This window comes from Nyctereutes procyonoides, unplaced genomic scaffold (genome assembly GCF_905146905.1).
Source record: "Nyctereutes procyonoides isolate TBG_1078 unplaced genomic scaffold, NYPRO_anot_genome, whole genome shotgun sequence".
NCBI classification, from domain to species: domain Eukaryota; kingdom Metazoa; phylum Chordata; class Mammalia; order Carnivora; family Canidae; genus Nyctereutes; species Nyctereutes procyonoides.
In genome coordinates, this window is record NW_026575052.1 from 72,217,343 (window position 1) to 72,238,278 (window position 20,936).

General features: G+C 34.8%; 1 protein-coding gene across 13 annotated transcripts in view; it reads right to left on the bottom strand.

Moving 5' to 3' along the window:
- MLLT10 (MLLT10 histone lysine methyltransferase DOT1L cofactor) overlaps positions 1–20,936 on the bottom strand; it is a 249,767-nt gene that overhangs the window by 69,654 nt on the left and 159,177 nt on the right. For all 13 annotated transcript variants that reach the window (XM_055331277.1, XM_055331278.1, XM_055331276.1 and 10 more), the window contains one exon: positions 2,443–2,695. In XM_055331277.1, the coding sequence (XP_055187252.1) occupies positions 2,443–2,695 (253 nt within the window). The remainder of the gene's footprint in view (positions 1–2,442; positions 2,696–20,936) is intronic.

Consider the following 20,936-nt stretch of genomic DNA (forward strand, 5'->3'; position numbering starts at 1 on the left):
TGGAGCTGCATAAAGAAACCAGCCACTAACATTCTTCTATTGCTTTTATGAAAGTAAAATCATAGGAGAGGCACTTCATGATCTCATTCACAACTGCTTATTGTCTCCTCACCTTTAAAGAACATTAGTAGCCCACTATGTCATTATGAGATTTAAAGGTTGTTATCTACTTGGTAGAAAAATAAGATGGCTGGGACGAAACAATAGATTGGTCCACCATCCCAATTCACCAAACCGTCTTTTCATGCTCGCCAAATGAAGTGACAAGTGTTTAGACTCAGTTTTGACCACAAGTCTAATATGTTTCATAAAACTCAAACTGTATCATATTTTAACTAATATATTTAAAAACCAAAGCTCAAAATAAAGTGTTTCATCAGAATGGAAGGGAAATTCCAAGCTAAGGGTTAAATTTTACTGCAGAGCACATTCAAAAGTAACCACACATAAATCCACCTAAATATTTACAACAGTAGTTTTTCCTCACACACAAGAAAGAATTTTTTTTTTAACTAAAGTCTCAAGGCTTTGAATTTTAAATTTTAAGCTTTTCTGAAATGGCTAATTATGCAAGAACATTAATAGGTCTAAAATTTAACTCTTTGAAGAGAATATCCGTTTTATTCATTTACAAAATTATTTGTACCTATATGAGCATTTTCAAGTTATGTCTATATAGAAAAACATAAATATTAAGAACCCATTTACGTTACATCAATCATTTAAGGATAACTGTAATTTGCCACTTAATTAGCAACTATAAAGAAGTTCTTTATTATCCATTCTAATCTGTCACCATCTGTCTTTTTTCCACACATTTTTGTTTTTACAGCTGGTGTTAAAAGCTCTCTACAGTGTAGCAAATACTTTCAAACATTTAGTATATGCAATACTTTAAACATATATTTTCTAAAATTCACATACTGCCTGCAATGAAAAAAATAAAATCAAGCATCTTAAACATCCTACCTTTAAATTTCAACTTTTAAAACTATTTTAGAGTATTATCTCAGATATGAAAACATAACACATTCTATACCATGTCTCAACAGAGGCAGGAAAAGACAATTCAATGTTGTGAATGTCAAAAAATGAGGGATTTCTTTTCTAAATAGATTAGTACTTCAAAGATTAAAAATTGAAAAATGCAATTTTAACAGTGGAAAATAAGATCTTGATTATAGAAAGGAATAACTGAATTCTGCTAATATTCAAAATGCAAATAAAGTTACATTAAAAATAATTACGGTTTTACTATTAATTTTCCACGGTGGCATAAAAATAACAAATATAAGGTAGATTTATTAAAATAAAACAGCGAATTTGGTTGGCATTTTATTTCTTATTACTTGCCTAATTCTTTGTAATTTTTTTTATAAAAATAAGAAATCTAGGACTTAAAAATCTTGAAGCCCAAAATAACCTAGTTTAAAATACACAAATAAACTTTTTAGTATGAGATTAGCAGACGACAAAATCTCTCTACATATTCAAATTTTTATTATCAGCAAAAGCTTAAAGGAAAAAAAAAGACAATTTATTCCCCTCATTTATTCCTAGAGGGCAAAAAAAAAAAAAAAATGGGGAAGGAGGCATTTATTGTATACTTTACTAATATATTTATATCCAAGAGTCTTTAACATTTACATTTCTCAAAATATTCGTGTTCAAGTTAAAAAGACAAAGTGAAAACCTAGAACACAGGGCTAATAGATTATAAATTCACTGAGTTATTCTATTCTCCATAAAATAGGGTTGCCATATAAAATCAGCATACCCAGTTAATGTAACTTTAAATTTTAGTTAAACAATAGATTATTTTTTCAGTATAAATATGTCCCATGCATTTATTTGGAAAATACTTATAGTGAAAAACAATTTGTTGTTAAACTGAAATTCAAAATTAAATGGTCATCATGAGTAGCCTTACAAAAGATATGTAAGCTTATCACAATCCTACTTTAAACTTCAAGCTTTATAATAAATGTATTAATAATCAACAACTATTATTTACTGAGAACTATTTATATTCCCTACAAATTACCTACTACTTGTTTACTTACTAAGAATATATGCATTAACTGTTTTAGTGTTTAATTAGGAAAGGTAAATAATTTATTAAAAAGAAAGACTGTTCTATAAAGCAGAAAGGAAACTCCAGCTTTTATTGTTTTTTCTCCCCAAACTTAAACTTTATTCCACATCTATTTAAACATTAAAATTACAGTTCAGCTTTGGAGGCACATGTGATAACATAAAAGGTCCCAGAAACATTTTAACAAGGAACACTAATCTTTAGGTAATCTTACTATAGCAACTAATCATAAAATAATCTCCAATGATCCATTAGTTATGAATAAGAAATAAATTCTTTTTACAAAACTTAACTGCTATTCATCATTGCAAGAACAATTATTTTAACTAAAACATCATAATTAATACCTTGCTGGAAAGGACTAGCTGCTGACACAGTGGTTCCTGGGTTTCTTCCACCAGGCTTTCTTCCCCTTTGACCTGAGCTGTGAGCTGAAGACTTCTTCCCTTTGCCCTCTGACCCTCTAGCCTCTGAAACATCTTTTCCACTAGTTGTGTGCGCAGAGACTTCTTGGAAGTTTGCATTTGTAAATCGAGCTGCAGTATCTTCCAAGCGCTTCAATGATCCAGATATAGAGTTGCTGCTAGTGCTCGTATAAGTCTAACATTTTCATTGAGAAAGGAAGTTGAAAAAGAATTGATTAGATTTTGCTATGGGGGGGAAGCATATTAATAAGTAATTACTAGACTTGTAAGATAAACATATGAATGTTTCAGTTACAAAAGTAAGTGAGCCCACCTAAGAAAATCATGTAAAACCAATTATTTGAGTCTACTGCAAAGGCTTTTAAATTGCAGCAATTAGTAAAAGTGCTTATTAGTCATAGTTACTCAGCAACACACAGTAAGTAGTGTTGAAGGAACTTATTTCTCAAGCAACATCAATTTCACCAAGAAAAAACTACATCCTAGTCATGAAATTAAAATCAGCTTTAATGTTCAGCACAAAAGCAAAAATGAGGGAGAAGTAAGATGCTACAAATTCATTAGAGGACTATATCCATGAGATTGTAAGCACAGGTCAGAGAGCAAGAATTTTAAAAATTAAGGTGAATGCTGCCTTTACAAAACAGCAAGATTAAACCCTTTAAAACAAAAATCATTTCTTCCAAGTTAATACTTGGAAAAAAGTTATGCTTTACAGTTAAGATTTTTAAAAATTAGAAGTATAATTATGCCCTAAAATGGATTCTCAGTCATTCTCCTGATCTAGATATGTTAGGGGAAAATGCAAAATAAAGATGCTTAATTAGTTTCCAATTTTTAATAATCATTTTATTTAAGAGGAGGTATATGCAAATAATGATAAACTAAATAACTGTGAAAATGTGTTCTAAGAGATGTACATTAATCAACATGCTTTAGGGTGCCTGGGTGGTTCAGTCGGTTAAGCGTCTACCTTTAGCTCAGGTCATGGTTTCAGGGTCCTGGAATCAGCCCTGCATCTGGCTCCCTGCTCAGTGGGGAGCCTGCTTCTCCCCCTCCCTCAGCCACTTCCTCTGCATGTACACTCTCTCTCTCAAATAAATAAAATCTTAAAAAAAAAAAATCAACGTTTCAAAATAAAAGATTTATAATAAGGTCCATTGGGTGTGGGATTTTTGTTGCCACTGTTTTAGTTCACTAAATGCCTGAAAGACAAACAGACTTCAATTTCTGTTGAATAAATACATGAATATTTTTCTGATACATCTATCTAAAATCTCTCGTGTAATACAAATAAAACTGACATTTCCCACACAAAACCACCACAAACCATCAGATAAATGTGAAAATTGAGAAAGAAAAAAAAAAGAAAAATGAGAAAGAAACAGTAAAACCAGGTTTCAAAATGGCTGGAATTTTTAGAAAAATCAATGTTCAAAATGAGGAATGAAAGAAGACTCCAAATGTTTTGAAAACCAAGTATTAGTTACTATTATTTTTCTGCTACTCGCCCCCCATACAATCTTTCCCAATACTCTACCCATTATTTCACTGCTGAACCGATTTTAACCATCAAATACAAAAGACAGTATCTCATAAAAAACAAATTACTACTTTAATAAGTCAGAATCCACAAAAGGAAACAAAGTTCTCAAAGTAAGTTCTAGGAAAAAACCAATCATGTTTAAGTTGATTAAACTTTGTAGATTACTTCAGAAACATGAACCTTTTCCATGCTGGCCAGGGTCACTTTGGAAACCACACCACTTCACTTTTCAAATATTTTTTTCGAAGAACTCGAGATCCTGAGATTCTCCATATCACTCACATACAAGACTCGAGAAGTCTGAAAGTCATCTGGGGTGCCTGGGGGCACAGTTAAAACACCCAACTCTTGGTTTCATCTTGGGTCATGATCTCAGTGTCTTGAGATCAAGCCCTGTGTTGGGCTCCATTCTCAGCTGGGAACTTGCTGGAGATTCTCTCTCCCTTTCCCTGTTTCTCCCATGTGCATGCACGCAAGCGTGTGCGCACACACACAAGCGCTCTCTAAGATAAATAAATCTTATAAATAAATAAATAAATAAATAAATAAATAAATAAATAAATAAATAAAGTCATCTAAGAAGAACACAGTGAAGTTCTTCATTCAGGTACTTTGTTCACTTATCAAATAAGCAAAGAAGAAAAACTAGGCGGAAAACCAAACAGAAATATACTATCCATTTCCACATACCAATCTAAATTAGGGTTGGTCAATTTTCCCATTCACTTAATAGAATGTCCTTGCTTATTACCCTTAAGTATAAATATGTTCATAAATCCAATAAAAATATGGCATATGGAAGAGAAAGTATTATAAGAAAGCAATGAATGACAGTTAAGCAAATTTCAGTGACAAAAGTCATATTAAATAAGACCATAGCATTTTCTTTTTAAAAAAACTTAGACATCTTCTAAGCAGCAAAAGATATCAGAGATTTCTTATTAAGAAAAAAAAAAAAAACTCTAGCTGAAGATTCTAACAGTTCTCCTAAAATATTACACCTAATAAGGGAAAAATGTCTATATGGTTTTACTAAAAGAGAGACCTCCAACATTTACTCCACCTCTAAGTTAATTTAAGAGTATCTGTTCCAGGGCAGCCTGGGTGGCTCAGCGGTTTAGCGCCACCTTCGGCCTAGGGTGTGATCCTGGAGACCCAGAATCGAGTCCCATGTTGGGCTCCCTGAATGGAGCCTGCTTCTCCCTCTGCCTGTGTTCTCTGCCTCTCTCTCTCTCTGTGTGTGTCTTTCATGAATAAATAAATAAATTCTTTAAAAAAAAAATCAAGAGGTAGAAAAGCTGAGACACAATGAGTAACCTAATGCCACAGATCTGCTCTTTCCTCAGTTTAACAACCTAAATAACTCATAGTATGAACATCTCACTGCTCTGACAGCAATTCTAGTGCTTAAAAATACACATTTTTCCATGTAAATTAGCCCAAAAAATACAAACTAGTTACTTCATTTGGTATTTGACTGAATACAGTCTTTTTTTCACCCTTTTCCACTGGAGATAAAACTGCATATTCCACCATATTGAGAATCTCTAAGGAAATGTATATATATTTTGGCTTATACTTATTTACAGGCAACTTAATGAATCTCTTAAAATAAATATTTATGTATGATTTTTGTTTTGAGACTAGCTACAATTATTAGTCTCAGATAAGACGCAATGCCAATATACCTACTGAATAACATTCACTGGAGAAAAAACTACATTCGATTAAAAAAAAAAAATCAGACTCAGAATTTAACAATGGCTCTATGATAGGCTAACCAAAGAAAGAGATGTTTTCAAAAGTATGCCTGCCTTATTCTACAAAGCTCTGTAATCCACATTCAGGAGAAAGAGGCAGAGGGAAGAGAAATAACTAACAGTGTCTTCCACCAGCATGATGAAATATAATAATGCTGGCTAAAATATGTTTTTAATTATGTAATATTCAAGTGTCTCATAAAAGCCACAAATTTTTTAATCAGTCAACTCTCAAAACTGAAGCACAGAAGGAATGAAGTCTTTAAAAGGGAGTTTGAGGTGGATCAGTTAGCTGTGGGACAATGTTCAGCAGCTTAATTTACATGTTATTTTCCGAAGGACAGAAAAGATATATAAGAAATTTTAAAATCACAAAATTTGATGAAAACTATAAACCTACCAATCAACTAACCTCAAGTATAAGAAACATGAAGAAAAATCCATGACTATACATCACAATCAACTGCTTATCATTAAAAACCAGTAATAAAGAAAAAATGATATACTGATAGCAGCCAGGGAGCTAAAAAAAAAAAGGAAAAAAGGATGCCTTATGTGCTAAGAAACAAAGATGAAAATGAAAGATTTCTCGTGGAAACAATCCATGTTGGAAAACAAGAAGACAATGAAAAACAAACCATTAATCTAGAATTCTATACCGAGCTAAAATATCTTATAAAGCAAAGGCAAAATATAGTTGACCTGTAAACAATACCAGTCTTAACTGTATGGGCTCCATTTATACATGGCTTTTTTTCAACAAATACAGAACAGCACTGTAAGTGTATTTTCTTTTCGACTGTCTAATACCATTTTTTCCAGCTTATTGTATTTTAAGAACACAGAATATAAAAATACACATAACACGCAGAATATGTGTTAATTCACTGTTTATCTTATCAGTAAAACTTCTCAGTCAACAGAAGTTAAGTTGTTGGGGAGTCAAAAGTTATATGCAGATTTTTCTACTGTGCAGTGGTCCTAACCCCTACATTCCTCAAAGGTCAACTGTAATTGCTGTTCAGATAAAAGAGCTAAAAGTACTAACCACCAGCAAATCAATGCTACTATAAATGCTAAAGGTTGTCTTTTAGCAGAAGGAAACAACAAAGGAAATGTAGATCTAGACAAAGTAATTTGAAACACTAGAAACAGTAATTACATGGGTAAATATAAAGGACTTTTATAATTAATCTCTTTATGAGATAATTGATGACTTAGAACAAATTAGTAACAACTGTGAGGTTTAAAAAATATGTAAAAAATTAATTATGACAAAAATAGTACAAAACCCAAAAAGGTGGAATTGCAAGTATGTAAACTGCATACATATTGTTATACAATATGGAAAATGGCATAAGATAAAAATAAGCATATAATGACCTTCAAAAGTATAAATCAGCTTGACCTAATGACATTTACAGAATAACTCCATATAATAGGAGCAGAGTGAACACACATTCTTTTCAGAAGCACACAGAAAATTAAACAAGATAATCTTTGTCTTTTTTTAATCTCAAAAATTTAAAAGAAACTATATAACACAAAGATATTAAATTAGAAATCAGTAACTTGAAGATATATGAAAAGTCCCCAAATGTTTCAAAAGTAAATAATACATTTCTAAGTAACCCATGGATCAGAGAAATCAAAAGGAAACTACAAGGTATTTGTTCAATTAAATAAAAATGAAAATACAATGTATCAAAATTCAGAAGTGGAGCTTAGAGCAAAGTTTGAAGTATTAAATGTCTATGTTAACACTTTAAGGACTCTGGTCCAGCATATAAAAACCTTAGCAGAGAAGAGATGAAGGGAAGGGTAGGGGGAGGGGTAAGAATGGGATGGGGAAAGAGATGCAACATTAGTATCAAGAATAACTGAATTTCCCAAATTAGTGTCAGAAACCATACCACAGATAGAGAAGATGCAAGAAGCTCTGAGAATACTAAATAAGACAAATGTCAAAAACCTAAACAAAACAAAAAACCTAACCCAGATATACCTAGGCAGATCATAGTCAAACTATACAAAATGAAAAATATAAGAAAAAAATCCTGACAGAGGCTAGAAGGAAAAAAGCCTTGCCCATGAAGTAGCAAAGATAAGAATTATATCTGACTTCGCTTAAGAAATAATGCAAGCAAGAACAAAACTGATGTGAAATAAAGTTTTGAGAGGATAAAAAAGAACTAGCATTCTGTACACACTGTAAAAGTACCCTTCAAAAGTAAAAAACAAACACTTTCTCAGATAAATAAAAATTGAGGGAATTTGATGCCAGTAGGCCTACCTTGCAAGGAATGTGAAAAGAAGTTCCTCAGAGAGATGGAAATGACAGAGGTCAGAAACATGGATTTACACTAAGTATCAGAGAATGAATCAATAAAGGTAAAATAAAAACTCTGATTTTTTTCTTTTACTTCCTTAATCTAACAATGTTCAAAATAATAACAATATATTTGATTATTATCTAGTCTTATGTATATATACTTTTATGTATGCTTCTGTAATGATGGTTTTTTTTTTTATTTTATTTATTAATGAGATGTGGGACTCGATCCTAGGTCCCTAGGATCAGGTCCTGGGACGCAAGTGGTGCTAAACCGCTGAGCCACCCGGGCTGCCCTGTATGCTTCTGTAATGAAATGAACAACCACACTGACAGAAAAGATGGAAGGGAAGAATTAGGAATATTTTGTCATTGTATGGTACTTGTAATGTGGGATAATATTTGAAAGTGAACTTGGATTAGCTATAAACATGTACAGTAGGGCAACTATGGAAAAAAGTATAATTGATATGTTAAGAAATGAGAGAAAACAGAATCATAAAAAAAAAAAACCCTCAATTAAAACCCTAGAGGGAGCCTCACTTCTCCCCTTCCACCCACTGCTAGGCACCCTGGAAGCTGTACTTGTTTTGCTGCTTTCCCTCTCCCACAATACCTTGTACTCTTCCCTTTCCAACCAAGGCCCAGCAGAATGGCTCCTGCAAAAGAGGGTGGCAAGACGAAGGGCCATTCTTTCAGCAATAAGGTAGTGACCAGAAAACACACCATCAACATTCATAAGCACATCCGAAAGTGAGTTACAAGAAATGTATCCCTCATGCACTCAAAGTGATTCTGAAATTTGCCATGAAGGGGATGTGAACTCCACATGTACCCGTTGACATCAGGATCAACGAACCCGTCTGGGCCAAAGGAATAAGGAATGTTCCATACTGAATTTGTGTGCAGTTGTCCAGAAAATGGTAATGAGGATGAAGATTCACCAAACAAGTTCTATACACTGATTACCTACATACCAGTTACCACTTTCAAAAATCTACGGATAGTTAATGTGGGAAGGCGCACCTGGCTGGCAGTTGGTTGAGCATCTGAATATCGGGTTCAGCTCAGATCGTGATCTCAGGGTCATGGGATTGAGCCCCATGTCAGGGCCCGTGCTCAATGCAGAGTCTGCATGAGTTTCTCTCTCCTTCTGCTCCACCTGGTGTGCACTAGTGCATATTCTCTCTCTCTCTCTCAAATAAATAAATAAATAAACAAATCTATTTTTAAAAATCGAGGGAAAAAAATAAAAAATAAAAAAAATTGAGGGGAGCCTGGCTGACTCAGTCAGTAGAACATGTGACTCTTGCTCTCTGGGTTGGGAGTTCAAGCCCCACACTGGGTGTAGAGATTACTTAAAAATACAATCTTTTAAAAAAATTGAATCAATCATTAATAATCCCCCCAAACAGAAAACACCAGGCCCAGATGGGCTCACTGGTAAATTCTACCACACATTTAAGGAAGAAATCATACCAATTTTCTACAATCTTGTTCAAAGGATATAAGCTGAGGAAATACTTCCTAATTCATGCCAGGAGGCCAATATTACTCTAATACCAAAACAGACAAAGAGATTATAGGAAAGAAAACAGCAGAACAACATCTCTCAAGAAATAGATGAAAACATCTATAGATTATTAGAAAATCATATCCAACAATTTATAAGAATTATATACCAAAACCAAGTGGGATTTATCCCAGGAATGCAAGGCTAGATCAACATTCAAAAACCAATTAACGTAATTGATCACATCCACAAGGTAAAGAAGAAAAATTGTATGTCATATGAATAGTTGCAAAAGAAAGCATTTGGGGCACCTGCGTAACTCATTTGGTTCAGTGTCCAACTCTTGCTTTCAGCTTAGGTCATGATTTCAGGGTCCTGAGACTGAGCTCTACATTGGGTGGTTCTGCACTCAGCATGTAGTCTCCTTGGGATTCTCTCTCCTTCTACTTCTGCCCTTCCTCCCACTTGCACACTCTCTCTCTAAATTAATTAATTAAAACCTTTTTTTAAAAAAAGAAAAAGCATTTGAAAAAGTATAATATCCACTCAAAATAAAAACTCTCAGCAAACTAGGAATAAAAGGAACTTCCTCAACTTGGTAATGAACATGTACACAAAACTTAAAAGAGTTAACATCATGCTTATTAACGGTGAGAAACTCTTCTCTTACCACTGCATTTCAACATCATACTGAAAGCCCTAGTTTATATAAAAAGACAAGAAATTAAAATAAAATATACACTGATTAGGAGGGAAGAAATAAAAGTTTATTTTTTCAGAGAGGACATAATTGTCTACATAGAAAATCCAAAATTACTGACCAAAGACCTCTTGGAAATAGTGATTATGTAAAAACAGAAGAATAAAATATTATCATAAAAAAGAAAAATTGAGGCATCTCAGTGGTTCAGTCAGTTAAGTGTCCATCTCTTGACTTCGGCTCAGTTCATGATCTCAGGGTTCTGAGATCAAGCCCCATGTCACGCTGGTCGTGGAACCTGCTTAAGAATCCCTTTCTTGGGGCAGCCTTGGGGGGCTCAGTGGTTTAGCACCGCCTTCGGTCCAGGGCATGATGCTGGAGACCCAGGATGGAGTCCCATGTCAGGCTCCCTGCATGGAGCCTGCTTCTCCCTCTGCCTGTGTGTGTGTCTCTCTGTGTCTCTCATAAATAAATAAAATCTTTAAAATAGAAAAAAAAAATCCCTTTCTTGGGATGCCTGAGTGGCTCAGTGGTTGAGTGATCCCAGGGTCCCTGGATCAAGTCCTGCATCAGGCTCCCCTCGAAGAGCCTGCTTCTCCTTCTGCCTATGTCTCTGCCTCTGTGTGTTTTTCATGAATAAATAAAATCTTAAAAAAAAAAAACAAAACATTTCCCTCTCCCTCCCTATTCCCCTCTGCCTTAAAAAGAAAAGAAAAAAATTGCTTTCACATATACTAACAAGGAACAAGTGGAATTTTAAATTAAAAACACAGTACCATTTACAATACCACTTCCAAAAATTAAGTACTTAAAGTTTAAATCTAACAGAATATGTATAAGGTCTATATGAGAAAAAGAAGAACAAAAGTTCTATGAACAAAAATCAAAGAACTAAATAAATGAAGAGATATTCCAACTTCATAGCAAAACTTAATATTGTCAAGATGTCAGTTCCTCCCAACTTGATCTGCAGATTCAATACAATTTTTTAAATTATTTATTTGAGAAAGAATGCACAAGTGGGAGGAAGGGCAGAGTAAGAGAGAGAACCCTGAAGCAGACTCCCTGCTGAGTGCGGAGCCTAGTGCAAGGCTTGATCCAGGGACACTGAGATCATGACCAAATTCGAAATTAAAGAGTTGACCATTCAACCAACTAAGCCACTCAGGCATCCCAAGATTCAATACAATTTCAATCAAAATTCCAGGAAATTATTTATGGATACTGAGAAACTGATTCTAAAACATATATGAGGGCACCCCGGGTGGCTTAGCAGTTTCATGCCGCCTTCAGCCCAGGGCCTGATCCTGAAGACCCGGGATCGAGTCCCACGTCAGGCTCCCTGCATGGAGCCTGCTTCTCCCTCTGCCTGTCTCTCTCTCTCTGTCTCTCTGTGTGTCTCTCATGAATAAATAAATAAAATCTATAAAAAATAAAATAAAATAAAATAAATAAAATAAAATAATAAAATATATATGAAAAAGCAAAAGACAAAGAATAGCCATCACAATATTAAAGTTCAAAAATAAAAGTATTGACATTATTCGATTTCAAACTTCCTTTAAAACTACAGTAATTTAAAAAAACTACAGTAATTAAGATATAGTGCTGTTGAAATAATAGATAAACAAATCAATGGAACCAATAAGAAACATAAACAGACCCACATAAATATAATCAATTGATTTTTTTTTTTTAAGATTTACTTATTTATTTTGGAGAAAGAGAGAACAGCAGTGGAAGGGGTACAAGGAAAGAGAGAATCTTGAAGCATACTTTCCTGCTGAGCACAGAGTCTAACACAGGGCTCAATCCCAGGTCCCTGAGATCATGACTTGAGCTTAAATCAAGAGTTGGCCACTTAACCAAACTGAGCCACCCAGGCACCCCAACTGACTTTTGACAAAGGTACAAAAGTAAAATGATGAAACTAAGATAGGCTTTTTAATAAAGAATGCCAGAATTGGATATCCACATACAAAAAAATGAATCTCGACACAGAATTTATTTATGGCCTTCACAAAAATTAACTCAAAATGGGTCACAGATCTAAGTGCAAAACACAAAACTATAAATCTCCTAGAGAATAATTTGAGAAAAATAGAGTGAATCTTGGGTTTGGCAATGACTTTCCAGATTTAACACCAAAAGCACAATTCATGAAAGAAAGAATTAGTAAGCTGAACTTAATTAAAATTACAAACTTCTGCTCTGTCAAAGGCAGAGTAAAGAAAATGAAAAGATAAAAAACAAGGTTCTTAGAAAATATTTGAAAAAGACCTATCTGACCAATTTTGCACAAAAACTACGACAAATAGTAAGATTTGTATAGAACCACAAAATACCCCAAACAGCCAAAGCAATCTTTAAAAAGTACAAGGCTGGAAGTATCACAATTCCAGATCTCAAGATATACTACAAAGCTGTTGTAATCAAAATGCTGTGGTACTGGTATAAAAACAGACACATACATCAATAGAACAGAACAGAACAGAGAACACAGAAATAAACCCATGCCTCCATGGTCAATTAATCTATGGAAAAGGAGGCAAGAATATACAATGGGGAAAAGACAGTTACTTCAATAAATGGTGCTAAAGGGGCACCTGGGTGGCTCAGTGGGTTAAGCATCTGCCTTTAGCTCAGGTCCTGGGATGGAGCCCCAGGGGAGTCTGTCTGTCCCTCTCCTTCCACCCCTCCCCCTGCTCATACACATTGTCTCTCACTCTCAAATAAATAAAATCTAAATAAGTAAATAAATAAGTAAATGGTGCTAAAACTGGATGGGTACAGGCAAAAGGATGAAACTGGACCACTTCCTTACACCATACACAAAAATAAACTTAACACAGATTAAAAACCTAAATGTAAGACCTGAAACCAGAAAACTCTCAAAAGAAAAGATAGGCCATAGAAACATTTTTCTAGGTATGTCTCTTCAGGCAAGGGAAATAAAAGCAAAAATCAACTATTGGGGCTACATCAAAATAAAAAGCTTTTGCACAGCAAAGGGAATCGTCAACAAAAGGGTAACCTCTACTGAAATATATGTGACAAGTGGTTAATATACTAAATATATTAAGAAGTTATTCAACTCAATACCAAAACAAAGTAACTGAAAAAATGGACAGATGATCTGAAAAAGGATTTTTCCAAAGAAGACATACAGATGCCCAACAGACACATGAAAAGATGACAAATGTCAACCAAAAACAATGAGGTACCACCTCACACCTATCAGAATCACTAAAATCAAAAGGAGAAGAAATAAGTGTTAGCAAAGATGTGGAGAAGAAGGAATCTTTATGCACTGCTGGTGAGAATATAAATTGTTACAACCCCAGTGGAAAGCAGTATGGAAGTTCCTCGAAAAATTAAAAATAGAATTCAGAAGACAACTAAATAATGCTTTTATTTACATACAATAAAGTTTTCTATTCCTCAAAAAAAATTAAAAATAGAAATACCACATGACCCAATAATTCCACTACTGGGTATATGGTACCCAAAGAAAACAAAAAAATGCTAATTGAAAAAGATACATGTACATCTTAAACTTATACCAGCTTTACTTATGATAGCCAAGATATGGAAGCAACCAAGTGTCCACTGATACATGAATAAAGAAGATGGGGGTGGATGTATGTATGTGTGTAGATAGGTAGATAGAAATGGAATAAGATGGAATACACAATGAAATATTATGCAGCCATATAAAAGGATGAACGCTTATTGTTTCCAACAACATGGATGAACCTACAGTATATTACACTAAGTGAAATAGGTCAGACAAAGACAAATACCATATGATTTCCTTATGTGTAAAATCTAAAAAGCAAATGAATAAAAAGCAAAGGGCAGAATCAGACCTATAAATGTATTTTTTTTAATTTTTATTTATTTATGATAGTCACACACACAGAGAGAGAGAGAGAGGCAGAGACACAGGCAGAGGGAGAAGCAGGCTCCATGCACCGGGAGCCCGACGTGGGATTCGATCCCGGGTCTCCAGGATCGCGCCCTGGGCCAAAGGCAGGCGCCAAACCGCTGCGCCACCCAGGGATCCTGAATCAGACCTATAAATACAGAGAACAAACTTATGGTTGCCAAAGAGGAGGGGCAGGGGAAGATGAGCAAAATGGGTAAAGAGGAACGGGAAATACAGCCTTCCAATTACAGAAAGAATAAGTGATGGGAATTAAAAGATACAGCATAGAGAATATAGTCAATAGTATCATAATAATGTTATATGGTAACAGATGGTAGCTAGACTTGTAGTGAGCAGACCATGACATACAGAGTTGTTGAATCACTAGTTTGTACAGCTGAATCTTACATAACATTGTGTACAGCAGTACTCAAAAAAAAAAAGACTTTAATATATAAAGGACTCTTAAGAGTCATGAACTGATTTTAAAAAGGGCCAGAAACACCTCACCAAAGGATATATACATATAGCAAGTAAGCACAAGAAAGGAAGCTCCACATCCTAGGTCAGCAGCAGAATGAAAATTTAAACAATGTGGGGGACACCTGGGTTACTCAGCAGTTGAGCATCTGCCTTCGGCCCAGGGTGTAATCCTGAAGTCCCGGGATCGAGTCCCACATCAGGCTCCCTGCATGAAGCCTGCTTCTCCCTCTGCCTGTGTCTCTGCCTCTCTACCCCTCTGTGTCTCTCATGAATAAATAAAATCTTTAAAAAGAAAGAAACAAAAGAAGGAAGGAAGGAAGGAAGGAAGGAAGGAAGGAAGGAAGGAAGGAAGGAAAGAAAGAAAGAAAGAAAGAAAGAAAGAAAGAAAGAAAGAAAGAAAGAAAGAAAGAAAGAAAGAAAGAAAGAAAGAAAGAAAGAAAATTAAAAAAAAATGAGATACTGCTACACACCTAGTAGGATATTCTGGCCAATATCCAGAATGCTGACAATACCAAATGCTGGTGAGGATGGAGAGAAAAAGGAACTCTCAAATCATTGCTGGTGGGAATGCCAAGTGATTTAGCCACTTTGGAAGACAGTTTGGCACGTTTATACAAAATTAAACATAGTCCTACCATATTATCCTGAAATTACACTCTTTGGTATTTATCCAAAGGAAGTAAAAAATTACATCGGCACAAAAACCTGTACATAGATGTTTATAGAAGCTTTATTATTTATTGCCAAAACTTGGAAGAAACCAAGATATCCTTTTGTAGGTAAATGTATAAATAAATTGTAGTATATCCAGTGAACGAAGTATTCCTCAGCCCTAGAAGAAATCAGTTATCAAGCCTTGAAAAGACACAGAAGAATCTTAAATGCATACTACTAAGTGAAAAAAGCCAGCCAGAAAAGGTTACATACTATATGATTCCAACTATATGACATTTTGAAAAAGGTGAAAGTGTAGACACGGTAAAAACATCAATGGCTGCTAGGGGATGGAGGGTGAGAGGGAAGAAGTTGGAAAACAGATAATATCTAGGGCAGTGCTATTCTACAGGAAATTACCATGGTGGATACATGGCATTCCACATGTGTCCAACACATAGAATACAACACCAAGAGTGAATCCTAATATGAACTATGAACTTTGGGTGATTATGTGTCAATGAAGGTAGCAAAAAATTTACCACTTTGTTGAAGGGTGCTGATAATAGGGGAGGCTATATACGTATGGCAACAGGGGATATATGGGATATCTCAGTACCTTTCTCTCAATTTTGCTGGGAACCTAGAACTGCTCTAAAAAATGTCTTAAGATGTTTAAAAAAAAAAAGACATGAAGAAAACTTCAAAGCATATTACTATGTTACAGAAGTCAACCTGAATAAGCTACATAGTGTATGATTCCAATCATCTGTGACATTTTGGAAAAGGTAGAACTGGACACAGCAAAAAGATTACTGGTTGTTGGGCTTAAAAGGAAGGGGGAATAAATAGAGCACAGAGATTTGCAGGGTAGTGAAACTATTCTGTAAGACACTATAGTGATGGATACATATCATTAAATATTTGTAAAAACACACACAAAAAAATACAACATACAATACAAAGAATGAACCCTAATGTCAACTATAGACTTTGGGCAATAATGATGTTTCAGTGTAGGTTCACAGATTGTAGTAAATATACCACTCTGATAGTGGGAAAAGATGTTTATGTGTGGTGACAGAGGGTACACTGGAAATCTTTGTACTTTTCCACTCAATCTTGCTGTGAATCTAAAACTGCTCTGAAAAACAAAAGATTACTGGTTGCCAAAGGCAGGAGTGGAGGTGGGGAGTGGGAAAAAAAATAGATGAACTAGTTTTGTTTTTAAGTTCAAATAAGCTGCACTGAAATAGAGAGAGAGAGAGCACGCGTGATAGTTGCCTGCCACTTGATTGCCAGGGAAAATTTCCCCATCCACACATCACTTAAATCTACCCATTTACCTATCACTTCTTTAATTTTTATGCGTGAGAACTTCTTTTGGGTGTTCACTTCCCAAAAGTGGAAATGCATAAATTTACTTGCAAATTTTCAAAGTTGAGTAATTATGAAAATGTCAGTGCAAAACATGCATTATTTGCAGGTTCCAAACTAGAAAGTATGATTCTATTCTTACTGAACAGATAAGACCTTTAAAAATTCATGTTAAAGTTCATTAATTTTTTTAAACTGCCTATATTGGAAAAAAAGGAAGGCCTCAAATAAATTCTATCATCTTATACATTAAAAAATTAGAAAAAAAAGAATGAAGTAAATCCCAAAGTAAGCAGTAGAAAGGAAAAAATAAAATCAGAGCTAAAACTACTGAAAACTAAAATACAAAACATTAATATCAGTAGAAAAAAAAATCAATGAATCCAAAAGCTAATAATTTAAGATTAATAAAATTCATAAATGTCTAGCCAGCCTAGATTAGGAAAAAAGATACAAATGTCAAAAGTTCCTCAAGGAGAAACAAGTAACCTAAATACCCCTCTATTAAAGAAATGGTATTATAGTTTAAAAACCTTCCCAAGGAAAACTCTACGCCCAGATGCTTTTAAAAGTAAATTCTGCCAAACATTAATACAAAATCTAGACAAACTTCCAGAAAACTGAACAAGACTGAAACATTTGGCAACTAACTCTGAGGCCAGCATTATTTTTGTAACCAAATCCAATGACATTCTAAGAAAAACTACAAGGGTGACTGGGTGGCTCAGTCGTTTAAGCAACCCACCCTTGACTTTGGCTCAGGTCATGATCTCAAGGTCGTGAGATCAAGCCCTTCCCTACACTTAAACTCTATCTTTCTCTCTCTCTCTCTCTCAAAATAAATGAATGAATGAGAGAGAGAGAGAGAGAGAGAGAGAGAGAAAGAAAGAAAGAAAGAAAGAAAGAAAGAAAGAAAGAAAGAAAGAAAGAAAGAAAACTACAGACCAAAAGCTGAATTAATAATATACAAAAATGGCAATATATCAAGGCCAAGTGAGATTTATCTCAGGAATGAAAGTTTGACTCAAAGGGGGGGGGGTGATGGGACGACGGACACAACCAATCAATATTCACCATATAATGAAATATGTAGAAAAATTATTTGACAAAATCTAATATCCATGGCTGATTAAAAATCCTCAGCACATTAGGAAGAGAAGGCAACTTCCTAAACATCATATATATTATCAGAAGATTACTTTCCCTTTGGGACACCTGGGACTCTGATTTCAGATCAGGTCACGCTCTCAGGGTCATGAGATCAAGGCCCTCACGTGGGGCTCCACATCCAGCATGGATTCTCTCCTCTCCCTCTATACATCCCCCACCCACATTCTCCCTATCCTAAAATAAATAAAATCTGGGGGGAAAAAAAAAGATTATCAAGAACAAAAGCAAAGATGCTCACTCTCACGACTTATATTTAACGATATAATAAGAAATAAAGAGTAGATCAGAAAAGATAAAGTACAACTATCTTATTTGTAGTTGCCATGATCATCTATGAAGAAAATCCCATGGAATCAATTAAGCTACTCAAAATAAATTTTCAGCAAGTTTACAAGACACCAAATATTAAATAATTTTTAAATGTATTTTTATATACTAGAATGGAACAATCAGAAACTAGAACTGAAAAAAGATGTATAAAATCTGCACACTTGTTGCTAACAAGTGTACAAAGACTTAAATAAAAGATGTACTCTGTTCATGAATCAGAAAACTCAATATTGTTAAGACATCGATTCTCCCTCAAAATGATTTGTAGACTCAATGCAGTTTGAATCAAAATAATACAGGCAGTTTTATTTCTACAACTTGACAGTCTGATTCTAAAATTCATATAAAAACCTAGAAGAGCCACAACAATTTTCAAAGAGAAGAAAAAAGTTGGAAAATGGATCCTATCTGACCTAAGGTATTATAAAGCTACAGTAATCCAGATAGTGTGGAATTGAATGTAAAAGCAAACAGATCAAGGGAGAACAGAGTCCAAAAATACACTGATACATATATGGTCAAATGGGTTTCAACAAATGTGGCTAAAGGCAAGTCAGTGGAGAAAGGATAATATGTTCCACATGTGGGTCAAGAAAAACTGGATATCTATAATTCAGTAGAAAAGTCATTCAATAAGTGGACTTTGATGTATAACTCACATTATATGCAAAAATTAACACAAAATGGACCATAGACCTAAAGGCAAAACATAAAAATACAGAACTTCCAGAAGAAAACATTTACACACACACACACACACACACACACACACACACACACACACATTTAATTAATGTTAGGGTTGTGGATTCAGGCCCTGCACTGGGGCTCCACGCTGGGGTAAAAAAAAATTGTCTGCTTAAGCCACTGAATGGGAAAAATACTTGCAAAAATAATGTATCTGGTAAAGGAGTTGCCCCCCCAGAACATATAATGGGTCACAAAATGCAGTATTAAGAAAGCAAGCCAATTAAAAAGGGCAGGTAATTGAAAGATCTAAGCAGACTTTCACCAAAGAAAATTTATAAAATATCAAATATGCACATGGAAAGACGTTCAACACAATACTGTCATTAAAGAAATGCAAACTGAATGAGGAACTGGTGCATATCCACTAGAAATGCTAAAACTGAAATGACTGATCATACCAAATGTTGCAGAGAAGGCAGAGGAACAGGAACTCTGGTTTACCACTCACAGAGTAAGTTGAATGGTACAACTATCTTGAAAATAGTGGGGTAGTGTCTTAAAAAATTAAGGATGCACTTATCATGTGACCCCAGTTACTCCAGTTCCTGGTATTTATTCAAGAAAAATCTGTCTATATAAAGTAGGCTTTATTTGTAATAGCCAAAAACTGGAAAACAATCTGAATGTTCATCAATTACTGAATGGATATCAATTTGGCATGTCCATATAATAGAAAGTAAGCAATAAAAAGAAATAAGCTACTGATACACACAACATGGAAAAAATCTCAAAATACTTATGGTTATTGAAAGGAATCAGATTTTTTAAAGTGTACATACTATATGTTACCATTTTTACCATTCTAAAAAGTTCAAACTAGAACTTTTATGTCACCATATGACTAAACATGATAGCTAATCCTCATATTATTATGACACAGTTAACTTTTTTTTCTTTTCTTTAATTTGGCTACCAGCATATTCGCATCCTCTTGGTTTTCTACCAAACCCAGGCCTCCTCTTCTCAGTCTTGTTTACTAGTTTTCCCTCTTCTCCCAGATCTTTCCACACTGGCAGCCCTGGGGCTTTCTAAGACCTCTTCTCCTTCCTACCTGCACTCACTCCTTCACTGGCACCCACACTTATGGCTTTAAGTAAACTCTATACAGATACAACTCCCAAATTTATATTTCAAGTCTGGACCCCTTTCCCAAATGCCAGACTATGCATGCCACTGGCTATTAACATTCCTACCTGGATGTCTCATAAATATCTCAACCCTAATGTAGGCAGAAGAGCCCTGCCAAGACGTCCACATCCTAACGCCTGAAACCTGTGATATGTTATGTTACATGGCAAAAGGGCCTTTGCTGATATAACTAAATTATATACTTTATAACAAGAAAATTATCCAGGATTTTTCAGGTAGGCTCAATCTAACCTCATTAACCCTTAAAAGAAGGGAACTGTCTTTGGCCAGAGCAGAAGAGATGCAGAAGTCAGAGAGATTCCAAGGGTGAGAAGATTCAAGCCATTGAGGGCTCTGAAATGGAGGGACCCATGTGCAAGAACTGAAGAGAGCCTCTAGAACCTAAGAACAGACCCCAACTGAAGGCCTGAAAGGAAATGGGCATAAATCTAACCACCTGAATGAGCTCAGAAGCACTTGCTCCAAAGTGAACCTGGGGCATCCAACACCTTGGTTTCACGTTTTGAGAGTAACCAGCCGAGTTCACTCAGTCTTCTAGCCTCCAGAACAGGAAGATTAATAGGTTTAAACTGTTTTTAACTGCTAAATTTCTTCTGACAGCAGAATACAAATACCATATCCAAAACTGAATTTCTCATCTTACCTTCAACCTACCACACCTGTAGTCTTTCCCATCTTTGTTAACAGCAATTACATTCCTTCTAGTTATCTGGCCCAATACGCT